This window comes from Schistocerca americana, chromosome 2 (genome assembly GCF_021461395.2).
Source record: "Schistocerca americana isolate TAMUIC-IGC-003095 chromosome 2, iqSchAmer2.1, whole genome shotgun sequence".
NCBI classification, from domain to species: Eukaryota; Metazoa; Arthropoda; class Insecta; order Orthoptera; family Acrididae; genus Schistocerca; species Schistocerca americana.
Genome location: NC_060120.1, coordinates 183,504,877 through 183,524,799, shown reverse-complemented (window position 1 = coordinate 183,524,799; position 19,923 = coordinate 183,504,877). Strand labels below are relative to the sequence as shown.

The window sequence follows — 19,923 nt, the reverse complement described above, 5'->3', positions numbered from 1 at the left end:
TCCTCCTCCTCCTCCTCCTTCCCTTGTACATAGTTTCAATGTCCATTTGTTCATGTAGACGAGATATGAAAACCTTTCAAATCTCGTCTGATGCAATCCCCAGCAATCAATCTTTCCTTCTCATCCCGTACGGTGAGTCCCCCCTGACCTGTGGTTCTGGGTGATTTTACCAAAATCTACCCCTTTTCCTAGACCTCCAGTCCTTTTCCTTCAACCCTTCTGCCTGAAGGAGGTGCCACTGGCTCCAAAAGCTTGCCAATGACAACCTTCTTTTATGTGTGTGTTCTGCCACCACTTGGTAAAAAAAACTAGTATGGCACTTTTTTAAAATGAAGTAAAAAGTATAGAACAATTTCTTCGAGACTCAAGCCAGATTCCTAACACCATACAGATAGTTGTGAAAATTTTTGCTTGTGAATTTTTAATAGCTACAACAAGACTTCTAAGATTTATAACAAAAAATGTGGGGCACACGCAACATATAATTGATGCACAAATGGTTCACCTCCTAACTTTTATCTGTTGTATGTGCCCCACATTTTTGTTTTAAACCTTAACAAGTATTGTCAAGGCTATAATTGTAAAAACATTGTAAGCACAAGTTTTCAGGACTATCTATAAGGGCTTAGGAATCTGTAGGGAGCTAGGAGAAATTGTACTTCTTAGTCAGATTAAAAAAATGTTTAATATTAAAAACTAATGTTTATTTAAATAATAATTTTTCTGCTTGTGTGTGTGTGTGTGTGTGTGTGTGTGTGTGTGTGTGTGTGTGTGTGTGTTTTCTCAGTGGATTTAAACTTTTTAATCAGATTTTTTTACATAAATAATTTTTTACATACAGTGGGGTCACAAATGTCATGGGATACCTCCTAAGAGTGTGTTGGACCTCTTTTTGCTTGGCATAATGCAGCAACTTGACATGGCATGGACTCAATAAGTCGTTGGAAGTCGCCTGCAGGAATGTTGAGCTATGCTGCATCCATAGCCATTGAAAGTTGCGAAAGTGTCACAGGTGCAGAATTTTGCGCACTAACTGACCCCTCGATTATGTCCTATAAATGATCAATGGGATTCATGTCATGGGGAGAGGTAATGCCTGAAATTTTTTATTCTCAGCACACTCTTGACACTGTGACTCTTGGAATATTGAATTTCCTAATGATTTCTGAACTGAAATGTCCCATATGTTCGGCTATGACAACCATTCTGCATTCAAAATATGTTACTTCCTGTCATGTAGCCATAAACACATCGAAGACCTTTTCACATGAATCACCCGAGAACAAACTACAGCTCCAGCAATGCTCTGCCCTTTTATACGTTGTGTACGCGATACTACCACCATCTGTAAACATGCATCCCATGACTTTTCTCATGTCAGGGTATATATACTGACTTTGTACCCATGGTATTGTCTGTATACTTGTATGATGTATATTGAACACATCTGCTTTTCCCCTTCTCTCTGTCAGTCTCCCCCCCCCCTCCCCCACCCCCACCCCCACCTCACACCATATGGTCAGTCGTGCCTGTCCTCTTGCATACCACTTGGAATACATTCTGATAGTGTATGTACAGCATACCAGATAGTACCTGAACAGCATACCGCTCCTCCAGGCCCATTGAGATGTCAGCCATTACCCACCCCTACTGAACAGACAGGCAAGAAAGTGTGTTAATATTCCATTGTCATCCAGTTACGAGTTATCTAGTCTCTAGCTCATTGGGAAGTTAGTTCAAAACCAATTGCAAAATTTGTACTGGATAGATACACAAGAAAGAGACCTAATAAAAATGTGTTAAAATGGTAGAGTTCCCTTTTCTTATGAACTTTGTTTTATGTTTAATTACTATTTCAATAGAAACTTGTTTTGTTGCCTCCTTTCTAAAACTGAGTGGAAGCAATCAATTCTAGTTAGACAAGTGCTTCATTCAGTTCACTGTAGCTGGAAAATAGAACTATATCAATGTGAACATGAGTCATTAGGAATATTTGATGTCAGGCAATCAGTTTGACTGGTACGTGAAGGAAAGAAAAATGATATTTTCCTGTGGAGATGAAATTTTTGATATTCTGCAGGGACCTTGAAGTTTCAGTTATTATGGGTGATAGAATTATATCTTGCTTCACAAATTATGACGATAAATTATAGTGAAGAGTTCAAAAACTGACTATTGAATCTGCAGACACTTGGGCCCTTAACATTTTGTTGCGAGGAAGGACCACGGCTCTTTTACGTACTTGTACCCAAGGTAGCTGAAGTCATCATAAGAACTGACCAGCCACGTCTATCACCACTGACAAGTAAACACATGTGGTAACATCATCTGCGTCCATATCGATGTCTGCTGGCAGCCATACTTATGATACAATAAGGTGAAACACAGCAATAAAAGAAGTCCTGAAACAGGAATGGCTAACCCAACAGGATATAAAACGTGAAAATTTTAGCCACACAATTCGTGGCTATACAGTTGTCATGGCAGAAAAACACAAGGAGAATGGAACCACTTGGACTGAGAAAAGGAAAAAGTACCCTTTCTGAAAGAATGGAAGTAGTATGGCCGTGAGAAAAGAACATTTTAAAGTGTGCTGTGTTGTACATTGTGTGTGTGGTCTAGTGGGATCACATGTAAATAATAATAATAATAATAATAATAATAATAATAATAATAATTATAATAATTTCGTTGTTGTGGTATTCAGTCCAATGCAGCTCTCCACGCTACTCCGTCCTGTGTAAGACTCTTCACCTTTTTTCCCCCAGGACTGTTCCGTACTTCCTCCTAAGTTACATGATCTACTGATCTAGTCTTCAGCATTCTGTTGTGGCATCTCATTTCAAAATCTTCTATTCTCTTTTCGCCTGAACTGCTTACCATTCATATTTCATTTCCGTACAAGGCTACTCCTCAGACAAATGCTTTCACAAAAGTCTTCCTAAACATTTAAATCTATATTCAATGTTAACGAATTTGTTTATATAGGAGCACTCACTACACTAAATATACACACTAGGCAGAGATCAGAACCAACCAACACACAGAAGAAATCCACAAAACCAGCATGGCAACACAGGCTACAGATCAGAATATAAAAACTGAGAAAAGACATTGGACAGCTAACACAATTTATAAGAAATGAAATATCAGACAAAAAACGAAAAAGGTTAGGTAAAATCTCACAACAAGAAGCGATAGAGCAATTAGATGAAAAGAAGCAGAAATTACAAGCATTGGCCAAATGACTTAGAAGATACAAAAAAAGTGAAAATAGAAGGAAACGAAACCAAACATTCAACACAAACCAAAAGAAATTTTATCAGACAATAGATAACACATACATTAAAATAGACAATCCACCAAACACAACAGACATGGAACACTTCTAGAGCAACATATGGTCAAACCTGGTACAACATAACAGGCATGCACGGTGGATACAAGCAGAAACAGACATGTACTAGATGATACCACAAATGCCTGAAGTGATAATTTTGCAACATGAAGTCACCCCAGCAATTAATTCTACGCACAATTGGAAAGCCCCTGGAAAAGATAAAATAGCAAATTTCTGGCTAAAGAAGGTCACCTTAACACATTCACATCTAACTAAATTATTTAACAGTTACATTGCAGACCCATACACAGTCCCTGATACACTTACGCAAGGAATAACTTATCTGAAACCTAAAGATCAAGCAGACACAGCAAACCCAGAAAAATATCACCCCATAACATGCCTACCAACAATATACAAAATATTGACTTCAGTCATTACACAGAAATTAATGACACATACAACACAGAACGAAATTATAAATGAAGAACAAAAAGGTTGCTGCTAGGGAGCACGAGGATGTAAAGAGCAACTGATAATAGATGCAGAGGTGACATATCAAGGTAAAACCAAACAAAGGTCGCTACACTACGCATACATCGATTACCAAAAAGCTTTTGATAGTGTACCCCACTCATCGTTACTACAGATATTGGAAATATACAAAGTAGATCCTAAATTGATACAGTTCCTAAACATAGTAATGGAAAAATTGGAAAACTACACTTGATATCCAAACAAATTCAAATAATATCACATCGCAGCCAATACAGATTAAGCGTGGAATATACCAAGGAGACTCATTAAGTCCTTTCTGGTTCTGCCTTGCTCTGAACCCACTATCCAACATACTAAATAATACAAATTATGGATACAATATTACTGGAACATACCAACACAAAATCACACATTTGCTATACATGGATGATCTAAAACTACTGGCAGCAACAAATCAACAGCTCAACCAATTACTAAAGATAACAGAAGTATTCAGCAATGATATAAATATGGCTTTTGGAACAGACAAATGTGAGAAAAATAGCATAGTCAAGGGAAAACACACTAAACAAGAAGATTACATATTGGATAACCACAGCGACTGCATAGAAGCGATGGAAAAAACAGATGCTTATAAGTATCTTAGATAAAGACAAAAAATAGGAATAGATATACAAATATTAAAGAAGAACTAAAAGAAAAATATAGACAAAGACTAACAAAAATACTGAAAACAGAATTGACAGCAAGAAACAAGACAAAAGCCATAAATACTTATGCTAGACCAATATTGACCTACTCATTTGGAGTAGTGAAATGTAGTAACACAGACCTAGAAGCACTCAATACACTTACACGATCACAATGCCACAAATATAGAATATATCACATACATCAGCAACAGAAAGATTCACATTAAGCAGAAAGGAAGGAGGAAGGGGATTTATCGACATAAAAAACCTACATTAAGGACAGGTAGACAATTTAAGAAAATTCTTTATAGAACGAGCGGAAACTAGCAAAATGCACAAAGCAATCACTCATATAAATACATCGGCTACACCATTGCAATTTCATAACCACTTCTACAACCCTTTAGATCACATAACATCAACAGATACAAATAAAGTAAACTGGAAAAAGAAAACACTACATGGCAAGCACCTGTATCATCTAACACAGCCACACATCGATCAAGACACATCCAACACATGGCTAAGAAAAGACAATATAAACAGTGAGACAGAAGGATTCATGATTGCAATACAGGATCAAACAATAAACACCAGATATTACAGCAAGCATATTATTAAAGATCCCAATACCACAACAGATAAATGCAGACTTTGCAAACAACAAATAGAAACAGTAGATCACATCACAAGCAGATGTACAATACTAGCAAATACAGAATACACCAGAAGACAAGACAATGTAGCAAAAATAATACATCAACAACTTGCCATACAACATAAACTAATAAAACAACACATTCCCACATACAAGTATGCACCACAAAATGTACTGGAGAATGATGAATACAAATTATACTGGAATAGAACCATTATAACAGATAAAACACCACCACATAACAAACCTGACATCATACTCACCAATAAAAAGAAGAAATTAACACAACTAATCGAAATATCCATACCCAACACAACAAATATACAGAAGAAAACTGGAGAAAAAATTGAAAAATACATCCAACTGGCTGAGGAAGTCAAGGACATGTGGCATCAGGATAAAGTTGACATTATACCAATTATACTATCAACTACAAGAGTCATACCACACAATATCCACCAGTACATCAACGCAATACAGCTACATCCAACATATATATACAACTACATAAATCTGTAATTATTGATACGTGTTCAATTACCCAAAAGTTCCTAAATGCAATGTAACATATATCGTACAGTTAAAAGGAAGTCACGCTTGATCAAGGTCCCCGTCACTTTCCATTCTTAACCAGACATAACGTCTGAGAAAGGAGAGAAATAATAATATAAAATACATGACTCGTACTCATGCTTCAAGTGAAGATATAGAGAGAAGGGGGGGGGGGGGGAGGCAGGTTATTTCTTTTCCTAGCTCCAGAAAAATTGATATACTGTAATGTTCGAGCTCTGGCAGTACACCATCAAATGCATTGATCCATTACTGAAATAAGTAACTTGGTTTTTTCTAAATATTCATCACTTAATTAACTGTGCAATATCCTTTCAAAGAGTAATTGTTTACATGTTGACATTGTATATTTGGAGTACTCTTATTGCTTTGAGAGGAATCCTACAGTATTGGTCTGCTTTTGCACAAGCAGTATTTTTTATACTATGTTGAAAATAAATGGATAAATCTCTCTCTCTCTCTCTCTCTCTCTCTCTCTCTCTCTCTCTCTCTCTCTCTCTCTTTATTTTTTGCAGTGTACTCATAAAATAGAGGAATGTACTATGGCCTTCCACATGTTTACAGAGCACTTAGGTCACCAGCTTGAGGAATACGTATCAAGGCTGCCTGTGCCAGTGAAGGTTCTACGCACAGACAAGAGATCAGGCTTGATCCGTGCCCGCCTACTGGGTGCCAAACATGTCACGGGCGAGGTTATTACATTCCTGGATGCACACTGTGAGTGCACCGAAGGCTGGCTGGAACCCCTTCTGGCTCGTATCTCGGAGGACAGGTGTGTATGAAATAAATAGCACAGGTCTTACTTTAAATGTCACTAGCTCTGCTATCAGGTAAATGTTTTCTTAGAGCATTCAGGAAAAATTATTGTAACTTTTTCCCCACTCCAAACCACAGTTGTCTGCATAAGTAAAAGCTGTCGACAACTCAAATGTAGATTTGAAAAGGCAGCGTGTTACTGGGCATATTCCTATTGAAGATAGTGCCTTCCTCTGCCCTTTGAACTTACTCAGCTAGTTAAAGTGTGTCAATATAGAATTTATTTATTCAGTTCACCATTTTACGATCTTTTCCTGTATTCGGTACATTAATGTTTATTGTACTGGACTGGATTTAATGCTGTCAATTAATGATTTTAGAATGACTAACCAGAAAAAAATTACTGAGAAAATCCACCTTGTCTCTACATTTAGGCTCATTTGGTGCCTGTAAACATGGCACACAAATATTCTAACTTTCTGTTCCCCCTAGCAAAAATAGAATCTTTGAGACTCAGCAAAATATTGCACTGTGAAGACATTCACTTTCCTCCACCATGTCCAACCCCCTGCCCCCCAGTCTTTGATGAAAATTTGTTCCTTGCAAGCTGAAGTTTTGAGGCAGAAGGTAGGAAGAAAATACTTGGGGCTAAATCAAGAGACCAAGGTGTCTGATGAAGAGACACTTTGTCAGCTAGTTTATGCAAGTGGATTTTGTGAGAGAGGTCATTCTTATATGATGTGTTGTTTGTTTTTGTGTGAAGGAGTAAAGGTTCCAGTCACAGTTTGCTTGAGTCGTAAGTTATCGGTGTGGATGATACCCCGACAGCCTTAAAACTACTGTTATTTATGGGTTGTTGCTTGGACACTGGAATATTGTAATGGATTCAAGTCCCATCCAGTTCCAAACACACACAAGACATCCTGAGGAGTGTGTCCAGATATTGTCAGATATGCCTTGAAATCGTGGAGTACAGGGCTCATCCACATTGTGTTTCTCGTTCATACATAGTAGTCTCACTTAGCCAAGATGGATATGTGTCACCTTTCTAGGGCATCTACAGCCTCTGATATTCCATTGCCCTATCGTGAATGTTGTAGATGGTTTGTGTTGTTTTGATTCTAGTGGACTGTCCGGAGTGAAATCATCTGTTGTTTTCCAACTGAATGTTTAAAGTCATTTATCCATAAAGACCTAATGACCATTGCCAGTGCAAAATTTTCATGAATTTCAGCTTGTTCACTTTTTATATCTGCAAGTATTCACCTATCCAATTAAAATATTCGTAAAATAACTCCTCTCCCCCCCCCCCCCTTTTTGTTTTCTGTTGTACATGTCACATGGTCAACAAAAAGCTGAATATTGCAACTTCCACCAAAGGTGTTAGGGCAAATATGGGTGTTCCTTGAGTGTTTGCAACCCTGATAGGCCTGTCAGAAGACATCACAGAATTTAATTGTTTACTCATCCATGGATTATTTTACAATTCGAAGATATTGGAGATGTCGGCTAAGTACAACAATGAAGCATACCTAATTCAAAGGAACAGTGTTCAAAACACACAGATCAGTGATGATGATGATGATGATGATGAGGAGGAGGAGGAGGAGGAGGATAAAGATTTCATGAAAATGATCAACATGTTGTCATGTTTTCCTCTGAGGAGATTTACTATAATTTTAGAACTTCCATATCATAGTGACAGGTTGCATTTGTGATCCATAGAACATGCAAGTAACTTTATCACTATTGCCCATAAGAAAGTGTAACAGAAGCTCAATGAACTTAATGGAATACTTGGAATAAAAATGGTGATGTTTTCACAAAACCGTTTTGGGAAATGTAAAGAACAGGTTTTTGATAGTCTTTTATAGTACAGGTCCAATCACTGTGGATTTCTTGAGAGTAGAAGCAATGGAAACTCCAGGCTGGAATAATGACAATATTTTGAGAAGGGTAATTGCTACTCGCATTTCAGTGAAGAAGCTGAACTGCAGATAGGCAAAGTCAAACAAAGCTTTACACACACACACACATACACACACACACACACATCTCTGGCTGCAGTCTGGCCTTGATAGTCAGAGACTGTGTGTGTGTGTGTGTGTGTGTGTGTGTGTGTGTGTGTGTGTGTGTGTGTGTGTGTGTGTGCTGAAGAAGGCCTGTTTGGCCAAACTCTTTGTTTGACAGTTTTTTTGGCGTGCGTGCCTGTCTGCCACTTGGCATCAATGCTATATGGTGAGTAGCAACTATCCTTTTCATAATATTGAGAGAGAGAGTGCATTTGTTATAATAAGATTTGTGTGGAAGGTAAATTTTTTCCCAATTTAACTACTACAGTTAAAATAAATATTAAGTCGGATGCAGCAACATGTGTAAAATTTGTAGCTGTAGTAACATATTTTAATGTGTTGTATGCTTGCGGGGTGACTAAACACATTCAAGGGTTGTGTGTTATCTATTTTACACGTGGACTCCGTGTCTGAGATGATAGCTTGATAATGCCCAAGCAGGATGACTTTAGATAATTGCTAAATTATGAAATTGTGTTTAAAAATAAAACAGTTGCCTTTGCAGAAAAGTAACTTCCTTTCAAAGATATTTTTAGTAAACAGTGCAGCAGATCTGCTGCTCCCATTGTATATCTCATGTGTATATCATCTTAATAAGGTGAGAGGCATTAGAACACTTAGAAAAACATTCTTACAGCCACTTTTTCTTTGCTCAATACCCAAATTCGAATCGGACAAAGAATGGCTGATATTGTTCTGAAATACTCTCCATCATGCACTATACTGTGACTTGCAAAATATCAGTGTAGATGTAGAATAAAACTTGTACCTCAGAGTTGTCTATATTTTTTTATTAACAAGCGATGGAAACAGGGTTTGCTTGCTAGCGAAATTGCAATAAGTTAGATGTGGGTAATATTTTTTGTATATAAATAACTTATAGAAGTACTATTCATGATACTTGTGTTTCAGGAAAACTGTTGTTTGTCCAATTATAGATGTCATATCTGATGAGACTTTTGAGTACATAACAGCCTCAGACATGACGTGGGGAGGTTTCAACTGGAAGCTCAATTTCAGATGGTAAGGACATTCTACAACAGCATTCAGTTAATGTGGTTTGCTTTTACTAATATATGTATTTTAATTTTTTTGTGCAGTTTTAGTAGAGCAACTAATAGAAATGATAAACAAAGCAAAAATGTTTTATCCATGTGCTACATGAGAATTTTCCAGAGCAGTTGAATGTATAAATTACAGTATAAGCCAAGATAATTGTGCATATATGTATTCAATGTTGATACCATTTACATATTTTCATTTTTGTTTATTTTTGTCTATTGTGGTACTAGCCTCTCCCCACTGGTTCATACACAAATGTGTTTGACGCACATATTGAACATACCTCCTTTTTCTTCCCTCACTGTGTTCCCCTATAATGACCCCCCCCCCCCCCCGCCCTCTCTCTCTCTCTCTCTCTCTCTCTCTCTCTCTCTCTCTCCCCCTCTCCCCCCCTCTCCCCCCCCCTCCCAATCTCTTCCACCCTCTGATCATATCTTCCTCCACCCTCACCCTGACCATCTGCACCTTCCCTTTCCTTCTATCTGCACCACCTCCTCTCTCTTCATCTACACTCCCCCTCGTCTTTTCATCTGCACCTCCCCTACTCTTTCCATCTACAACTCCTCCTCTTCCTCCTTTTCCATCTGCACATCCCCTCTTCCATTTACCTCTGCATCTTTGCATCTTCCTTTTCCATCTTCACCTCACCCTCTACCTTTCCTACCTGCCCACTACCCCTCTTCCTTTTCCATCTGCCCACTACCCCTCTTTCTCACCGGCCCTCTACACCTTCTACCTTCCACGTGCCTCATGCATCTCCCCTCCCTCTGTCCATTTCCTTCTTCCCCTTGCTCTGTTCAACATGTTTTTGCCCATATATCAGCTTCTATTGGAGCTAGGACATTATAAACCCCACAGTCCTGATATATGTGAAGCCTTCTGCTTCTGTGCGAAATTTAGTTGACACTGATCCAGGGGTTTGGGAAGCGACCCTGGACATACATACATACATACATACATACACTCTGCTTTAGGTACGTAGTCCAGTCATGTTACTGTGACCAGCACCTGTGTCCGATGTCAATGTGCAATAACCACTCACAGATGGCAGGTGGCAGCACTAGCAGTGGAGGGTATATAAAACATGTCGGGGATGCAGAAAACTCTGCAATCATTGTTGCAATGTGGTAACAGAGCAATTTATCTGACATCCAAAAGGGCATGATCATTGGCTTTTGGGCCAAGGGTGGAAGCATTTCCGAAATGGCTAAGTGTGTAAATTGTTTGTGTGCCACTGTGGTCACAGTACATCAACATGACAAAATGGTGTTGTCCAGAACTGGAACTGAAGCAGCTGTGGTATATCATGGGCCATGGACAACAGGGGCAAAAAACGGCTGCTGAGATGTGTACAAGTAAACAGACATGTGGCTGTTAAGCAGCTGACCACCCAGATGAAGCAGGAGGCTGCTAACAGCGTCTCCTCAATGACACAGTCAGTGAATGTTGTTGTGAATGGGCCTCAGCAGCAGGCGCATGGGTCATTTACCCATCTGACTGCTGTTCATTGATGATGAAGGCTGGAGAATTTGCATGACAGCACCACATGTGGACATACATTGAGTGGCAACAAGTGGCTTTCTGAGGAAAATGTTTTATGCTCCATATGACAGATGGCTGTCGAGGCGTCCATTGTTTAATGTCTGAAAGTAAGCATCCTGCAACAATCTTCAGAGGGTACAGGCCAGAGGAGTTTGTGTTATCATCTGGAGAACATTTTCGTGGCATTCCGTGGGTGATCTCGTGGTTCTGGAAGAGACAGATCAACTCAAGTATGCATCCATCCTTGGGGACCATGCCCCCCCCCCCCCCCCAAAATAAAGTTTGATTTTCCTCATTATGATGGCATCTATCAGCAGGCAAAGCATGTCACACAGCTGACTGTGCAAATGCATGGTTCAAATAGCACCAGGATGAGTTCACGGTACTCCCCTGGTCACCAAACTCCCCAGAATTAAACTTAATCAAGAATCTGTGAGGGAATTTTTTAGAATTCCGGGAATTTTTCATTTATTAAGTTTTCAGTTAATTTTTTTGTAACTTTGACTGGTAAGAACCGATACTCAAACTAAAGGATATTACTATATCCCGCTACTGCAGAATAATACTGCAGTGTTAAAACATGAACGAGTGAAAAAAACAAAAATAAAACTTAAATTGCAAAGGAAATGCACCATATAAAATAACAAAGTGCTCGTACAAGCGTCTGCCAACAGCAGAATGTGTCAAAGGCTTTTTAGTACCTTTTCCCGCTTCTGGCAACGGGACAGGGCTTAACGAGCTGAGCGGAATAAAACCGAACCGGAGAATGCCAACTGCTGCTTGTTTATGTGGTTGCTTCGTTTTGCGAATGTTCAGCATTGTTATAATTACTAGCGAAATCCATAGATTCAGACCACCAGAGTGGAAATAAACGACTAACAGGAATAACAGGTAAGAAAGATTACGTATTATCTTATCGATGTATCCATGAAAGTGAAATATTGACAGAAAATTTTTGGCCAGATCGTTACACTAGACAGGGCCAGTTGCAGTCCCTGGCTAGCAGCCGCTTAAGTCCCATTCTGGAAGTAGCTTGGGAAACGCATTGTACAAACTTGTAATAACGACTAACCGGAGAATAATCTCTGGATAACTAAACCGGTGATTGTGGCAGGGGTAGTAAAGTTAACCGGAGAAAGAGTTTTGACAGTGGTAGGAATAGTTACAGAATTAGTGATGATAAGACTGTTTGTTAGAACGAGGAAGGAGAAGAAACAGGGACATCACACAAATTATGAAAGAATATGACGATCCCAAATTCATACAAAAATTTCGTTCTATTTTTCGGTCTCGTGTATGAGAAACTGGAGCGAATGAATGAAATGTGAAACTATTTTCTAACGTAAAGCTTTTTGCTTGTAGTAGGCCAAGTAGGTATTTCTTATTGATACTTTGTGAATTATTTTGTCATATTATAAAAATGAGCATTATTGCCAAAACAGTGTCGCTTATTTGGTGTGTGTTACAGTTGCTGCAATATTAGAAAGGCCTATTTCATTTTATGCGGCACACAGTGACAAAATAGACGTAATCAGATCTAGAAACCTCACCAGTCTTAGGTACTAATCGTATTAACAGCTTTTTCAGTATTAGACAATGACGTTTCCATTTTTCACGTAGCAAAATGTTTGACGAATTTTGATAAGGTAATAGTTCTTTCGCAGAAAGGAAAGAACGCCATGTAAAGCTGTAGCAAGATTAGAGAAAAATCGCTAGGACCTAAGGATTGAAGAAATGTGTACTGTCTTGCCTGTCTCCTGTCTTTACTTGTTTTAGGTATCCTATATTTAATTTTATGTTACACAGAAGAGCAAGTTATTTGCTAATAGGCAATAAAGAGTCCAGATTTTCTGAAGAGTACTTATTCTCCTGGTTGCAAATAATCCTATCCAGTATTGAAACTTCCTGACAGATTAAAACTGTGTGCCAGGCCGAGACTTGAATTCGGGACCTCATTCTCAATCCTATCCAGTATTAATTGCGAGAGGTTGGGCCGAATGTCAAACTGGCCCACTGGGAGCAGGATAGGCACTTAAGGAAATATTAATGTCCACTGTCGTGAAATAGTTTGATGGCATCCATTACAAAATATACACATTTGAGTTCCACAGCGCTAAATACAGTGACGTGCGCTATAAGAATATTGTTTGAAGAGGCGTGGCACTGCACTGCACACTTTAAGACCAAATAACGTGTCTTACATTTCCTCAAAGATATATGTTTTATGTATCGGACTCTTCAGAAAGATGTGCGCTGCAAAATGAACTTATTTTTGAAAAGTCTTTTTTTAGATGTCTGATGCGCAGAGCAGTCTGAGTTATAGTGGGAGGGGGAGGGGAGGGGGAGTAGTCTCCATGTGACCCGTGTTTACATTTAGGGATTTTTCTGTTTCCTCTTCATTTACTGCTCTCACGTCAAATGAAAACAAGACAGATTTCTGTGGCTGGGAGCTATCAAGTGAATTAAAACACATTCAAAAAATTACGGAAGGCTAAAATATGTTACTAGTTTCAGATTTTATTTTGTTTCCACCTTTCTGACAGTCAAGCATTAATCGCCTTGCAGAACAATAAAGTTATTTTTGTTAGTTTGCTAAAGAAATTTGGCGTTTAAAAGGGTTTCCTGCTGAGGCAGTGAATTTATTTGAAACGAAGTGTCTAATTCCACACTATTGGCTAGTTTCAACTGTTCGCTGCGTTTCAAGTGCATGTTTTAATCTTCTAGCACGTATGGCATTATGCTATAACAAAGAAGCAAACATGAGATAATATAGTACTGGTAGAAGAAAATTTACGTCCCGAAAACCACACTGAAAAGTTTCATATCAGGTCAAGTCCTACGTCATTGGGAATCTGGACATACGAATGTGCACTGTAAGGCGGACTATGCATTTTAGTATGGTTCACGAAATTCCGACACTCTTTGATTATCCTCTGATGTCTTGTTTCTTTTATTAACAAGATGTAAGATCTTTTAATGTTTTACACGTACGAACATATGGGCATCCTACGTCACTATAGCTGCGCAAGCGGTGACACCTCTTATCTGGCGCTGTCTGGCAACTGCTGAAGCCTTAAATGAATCTATTTCTAACAAGTCGCGGGAAAATATTGCGAATTGTTGTTCAAAAAGCATTATTTTCAAAGTAAATTTTCTTTTACGCAAGATGAACTACGTGCGAGAATGTACGATGAATTTCCTAAATCTCTTTTAAAAATCAACTCTTTGATGACAAGCCATTTAGAAAATTTCTAGCCCAGAAGATCAGAGATTTATGTCGGTATTAAAAAATTTACTGGCATATTTGTGTGATGTATCTTAAAGTGTAACATGCGCTAAACAAATCAACATTACATATGAAAGCTTAGCTTCTCTTGTAGCATATTAATCTTTGAGACAAATACTATATGCGAAAGCTTTGCTTTTCTTGTAGCACTGCTATGTATATTAATTTAAACCATTAAATTTTCCTGTTGCTGCACATCAAAGATCTTTCCAAAACATGTTTTTTCGCCCTGAGTTTCGTTTTCTAAAGCGCCGGGAAATTCTACGCTTCTGTGTAAAACCATATCCATTCAAAGGATACGTTTTACAGTTCCGATGGAAAGTATACTGTCATTTAACACGGAAAAAGTGTGTTTTCACCCGGGAGAAAATGAATTTTTAACCGGGAGATCCGGGATAAATCCGTGAATTTCTTTTCCTTGTCCGTGTATACACCTTGAAAGAAGTTTGAGGCCATGAGGGTTACAGGACCATAGGATATATTGCAGGGAGAGTTCCCACATGCACAATTCAGAAGAGCTGTTGATGGTGGGAAGGGTCCATATGGCACAGGCTGTGAAGCTGTCAGGGAAATGAAGGATGTCGTGTTGGCCAGCATGCTCAGGAGATAAATATATACATATATATGCCCAACACAACAGCATGTGTTTTACACACACACACACACACACACACACACACACATCCTTCATTTCAATGACTGCTTCACAGCCTGTGCCATATGGCTCCTCCCGCCAACACCAGCTTTTCCGAATTGCACAGGTGGGAACTCTCCCTGCAATATGTCCTATGTTCCCGTAACCCTCGTGGCCTCAGCCTTTGTCAGTCATTTTTCTCATCCGTCCAGCACCCTCCCTGTTCCCATTCCAGCAGTAAACAGCCCTCATTCCACCAATGCACTCAGTCTTTTCACTTCTCTCCTTTCCCGCTGCCTCCCCACCTCTCCCCTGCCTTCTGTCTAACCTCCCGACTGCACCTCCTCGCCCCAACCTCCTCCTTACCACCACCCAGTTGCCACTCCCATCATGCATTGCTGCTGTTGCTCACAGTGTGGCTTCTGCTGCCAGAGGCTGCAGTCGCACGCGTGCGCGCGCGCGTGTGTGTGTGTGTGTGTGTGTGTGTGTGTGTGTGTGTGTGTGTGTGTGTGGTTTTTTTTTACCCATATGCGGCTTAGCATCTCTGCTCTATGTTGAGTCGCGACTTTCCTTTTCATAATATTGTTACATTCCGCCCTAGATTTTCCATTGTTTGATATAAAAAACAGATAATTTACTTGGAGTAACATTATTTGTGTTACAATATGGGCACGAGTTCTTAATAGCATGAATTTGTGTGTGTGTTTGATGAGCAACCACATTTTGAAAAGTTTTTCCAGAGATAAAAGTGATATTAGGTCAAAATAAATAAAATAAAACCTGGACCAACTAGAAACTGATTGCTGAACTTTGACTGCTCTGCAGTTTACCTTACATTGCTAGCACAGCTAGCATTGTTGAGGATGGTTTACGATCTGCTGTGAATCAAAATGATCTTCTGTGTTTGGCTGATATGATTTGCCTACTATTTTGGTATTAATTGAACATGTGACAAAATGGTTTTTTTTTCACAAATATTTGTAGCGCAAAACTGTGGAAACTTAACATTACTTAACACAAAGATTATCAGGTAGGAAAGAGAGAAATTTACTCCCTTTTGTGTTGTCAGTACTTTAATCATTTCCTACCAGCTGTGTTCCTGATACAGCTCTATTACCAAGTTAGTGATATGTCTATCAGGTGCATGCAGTGCAAGACAAAACAGCAGCAATTAAGCAAACAAGGAAAATAGTGAAACAGAAAAGAAAATGATGAATGAGACAGTGGTAAAACAGAAAAGAAAATCATGAATGAGACAGTAAAGGTGCAGAAAGACAACAGTTTGAACATATATTTGAGTCCTAATAATGTAAAATCACAATGGAAAATTAGATATTGGAGAAGAAGAGGTGTATAGACTGTAAATGTATTGAAACTAAGCTAATTATGTGTGTCTAATGATCTTACTGTCGACAAAGTGTTATTCGTAAAAAGGGATCCAGTTGGTTGTTCTAGAGTTTGCTGCCAGTAAAAGAAGGACCATCTGTAATATTTACAGACAATTTTTGTAAAGAATGAAAAATTGTCAGTAAATCAATAGCAGCAAAAGTAGAAGATACAGGATGGAAGGTCATACTGTTATCTGGGAGGTAGGCAAATACTTACCACAAGGAAAAAATGCTAACAGTTAAACAACAAATCAAAATAATTGATATAGCCTTGTTTTTATAAAGCATGAGAACAAGTACCTTCACAGACATGTGGGCATATGCATGCACACATACATACACATACTCTCTAGGCCATAGCATCACAGTGATCCTAGGGATTAACTTTGGAGAAAAGTGTGTGTTACAAAGTTAAAAAGTCTTCATCCTTATTCACCTCAACTGTTAGGACTACATTATTAAAGTGGCTAGAAACCTGTCATGTTAATAATAATTATACAAACTGTATCCGAATAGTGTATCCCAACAAAGTAATATAAAATTTTCTGCTGGAAAAGTTTTGTGATAACATTGTAAAAGTGTTCAAGTGAACAAGACAGAAACATGTAACTTGTAATTGACTCACTGGAAGTTAAATCAAGCTCATACCAACAGTGGTCAGCATCTGTGTTTTACAGGTACCGGGTGCCTCAGAGGGAAATGGACAGGCGGAGTGGAGATCGCACTGCCCCCTTGCGGACACCAACAATGGCAGGTGGATTGTTTTCAATTGACCGTGATTACTTCTATGAATTAGGAGCATATGATGAAGGAATGGACATCTGGGGTGGTGAAAATCTGGAAATGTCTTTCAGGGTAAGTCCACCTAAAATTGAGGAAGCAGATTTAACTCTTAGTAGCTTTAGTTGCAAGATGTACCATTTTTCAGTATCTAGTTGAAATAGAGTCTTAAGACCATTTGTAACTCTCTGTTTCTAGTGCTGCCTCTGAACTCGCGGACAGTTTGAAAACTGGCGTACACAGAAAACATAGAGTTCCGTTGGCATTTGATACCTTGTCTTTGAGCTCGCAGTTGTTGCTTTATTCCTGGAACTAAATACAGTGGTGAACAATGTTGTTTGTACAACATAGAAACAGTTACTTCAGTAGCCGGTGTTCAGTCACATGATTTATTGATAGAATTCAAAGACAAAGCCCATAACAATGCCCATAAACATTACAGCATAGTATTTGCACATAATATGCTTTTACAGCAGCTGGGTGGTAACAGTTCTCTGAAAATAGTTGCAGAAAGAAATGTCCAATCATGTAGGAACTTTGATGTCAAATAGAATGCGATTTTAAATCCCCCCTTCCCCTCACCCCCCCCCCCCCCTCCCTCCCTGCCTCCCTCCCTGTGGGGTAGAGGGGTGTAATGCTTGCCACATCCGTGATGTTTTTGATAAAGCCTCGTTTGCATCTCGAGTTGTTTCAAACGGCGAGCACCTGAGAGAGCTTAGTATTCATTTGTTGCGAGAAGTTTAGTGATCCAAGGTCGCCAGTCCTCTGTAACTGTAAGCTGTGGCTATTCTTTTGCGACGACCATGTGGTGCATTGGTGGATTGTTGTGTGTCACAGGGAGTGGAGATCGTGGCTTAACCACCCGAATCGTGAGAATGGTAAAAACCTCTATAAAGAAAGGTGTCAGTGTCAAGGTATGGTGTGCACTGATGAGATGTGTGGCTGGTGAGGTGGAAGTCATTTTTAAGCAACCTCTTGGGACCTGCCATCGCACCTAATTTTATATAATACATTAAATTTATTTGCAATTGTGAATAAGGACAACCATCAGGTAGAATGGAATGAGGACAATGAAAATTTGTGCCGGAGAGGGACTCGAACCTGGATTTCCCGCTTATCGCGAGAGGTCGCCTTATCATTTGGCTATCCATGCACGACTCATGGCCAGACCCAAACTTTCATATGTTGTCAACCATGGGTCTGGCCGTGAAATGGTAAGGCGACCACTTGCAGTAAGCGGGAAATCTGGGTTTGAGACCTGGTTCGGCACAAATTTTCATTGCAGTCATTCCATTCTACAGCTGATGGTTGTCCTTATTCACAATTGTGAATACATGTAATGTATTTCATAACAGCTGTAGTCACTGCAATGGACATGCATGCATGCATAAAGGAACTTTGCATCATAATCAGAATAACACATCCACTTTGTGTAAGGGTTACCCAGGCAAGTGGGTTCTGTCTGGGTGGACTGTCATGTCCCTAGCTGCTCGAGGGAAAACCATGGTGAATCAAATTAGTACTTCCACTCTCAATGCAGTGGATGTACCATCTGGAAGTATTCGCACCTATTCAACAAAAATACTGAGGGAGGTTGGTTCTCCTGTTAATGAGATTGTATTTTGTAATAGGGATCAAGGAGTCATAAACCAGATTGTGTTTCTACTGAACAAGGAGGAGGGGACATTTGAAAAAGTGTCGCCCTTCTATATTCATAAAGGGTCAGGTTGGTACCTTAAAATCTTTTTGGTTGAAACTAACGGGTCAAAGCAGGTGGGGCTTCTATGGAATTTAAAAAAAAAAAAACTGGGCCACTGTGATAGCGTTGAGACTTAAAACTCCTTCAACTCGAGCACGGATGTAGTCAGTCCTATGATATAATGGACTTCGACATCTCGGAACTGAAGCAAGAGTGGGTGTCACTGGTCTTATTCAACATTGTACAAAGAATGTGCTGGAATAATGGGGAGATAAAAATGACTGCCATCGATTTTGCCACACAACCCTGAGTTACAGAGGTGAAGGAACTTGGGGGAAATGTGGAAAGGCAGCCCATGAATGTGGTACTGACTGCCCTTTTCCAGTGGTATACACCAACTGCTCTGGGAGTCACCCAATGTGGAGCAAAGACTGCACAGTATTTGCCAAAGAGCTTAAAATTCAGGAAATAAAAGTGACAAAGTGGTTTCCTTATGCTGAAGCCAAGAAGGGTCAAATGGCTCTGAGCACTATGGGACTTAACATCTATGGTCGTCAGTCCCCTAGAACTTAGAACTACTTAAACCTAACTAACCTAAGGACATCACACAACACCCAGCCATCACGAGGCAGAGAAAATCCCTGACCCCGCCGGGAATCGAACCCGGGAACCCGGGCGTGGGAAGCGAGAACGCTACCGCACGACCACGAGATGCGGGCAGCCAAGAAGGAATATGAGGCTATGAAACCCCTGTCTTTCCTACATTTTTTGCTTCCTCGTTGAATAAACCTGTTTCCAAAAAAGTGCTTCAATGTGTTTGATGCCGAGTGAACTATTACCCACCACTAGCACCCAAATTGCAGCTGTACATCCCAAAGCAAACATAGAAAAGGCATACCAATCCAGGTAACATTGACACCCACACAAGTGCAACACTTCAGCAGTG

General features: G+C 39.4%; 1 protein-coding gene across 3 annotated transcripts in view; it reads left to right on the top strand.

The window, feature by feature from the left end:
* Positions 1-19,923, top strand: part of LOC124591468 (polypeptide N-acetylgalactosaminyltransferase 5) — a 209,368-nt gene that overhangs the window by 158,869 nt on the left and 30,576 nt on the right. For all 3 annotated transcript variants that reach the window (XM_047131736.1, XM_047131735.1, XM_047131733.1), the window contains exons 4-6: positions 6,323-6,530; positions 9,499-9,609; positions 17,176-17,353. In XM_047131736.1, the coding sequence (XP_046987692.1) occupies positions 6,323-6,530; positions 9,499-9,609; positions 17,176-17,353 (497 nt within the window). The remainder of the gene's footprint in view (positions 1-6,322; positions 6,531-9,498; positions 9,610-17,175; positions 17,354-19,923) is intronic.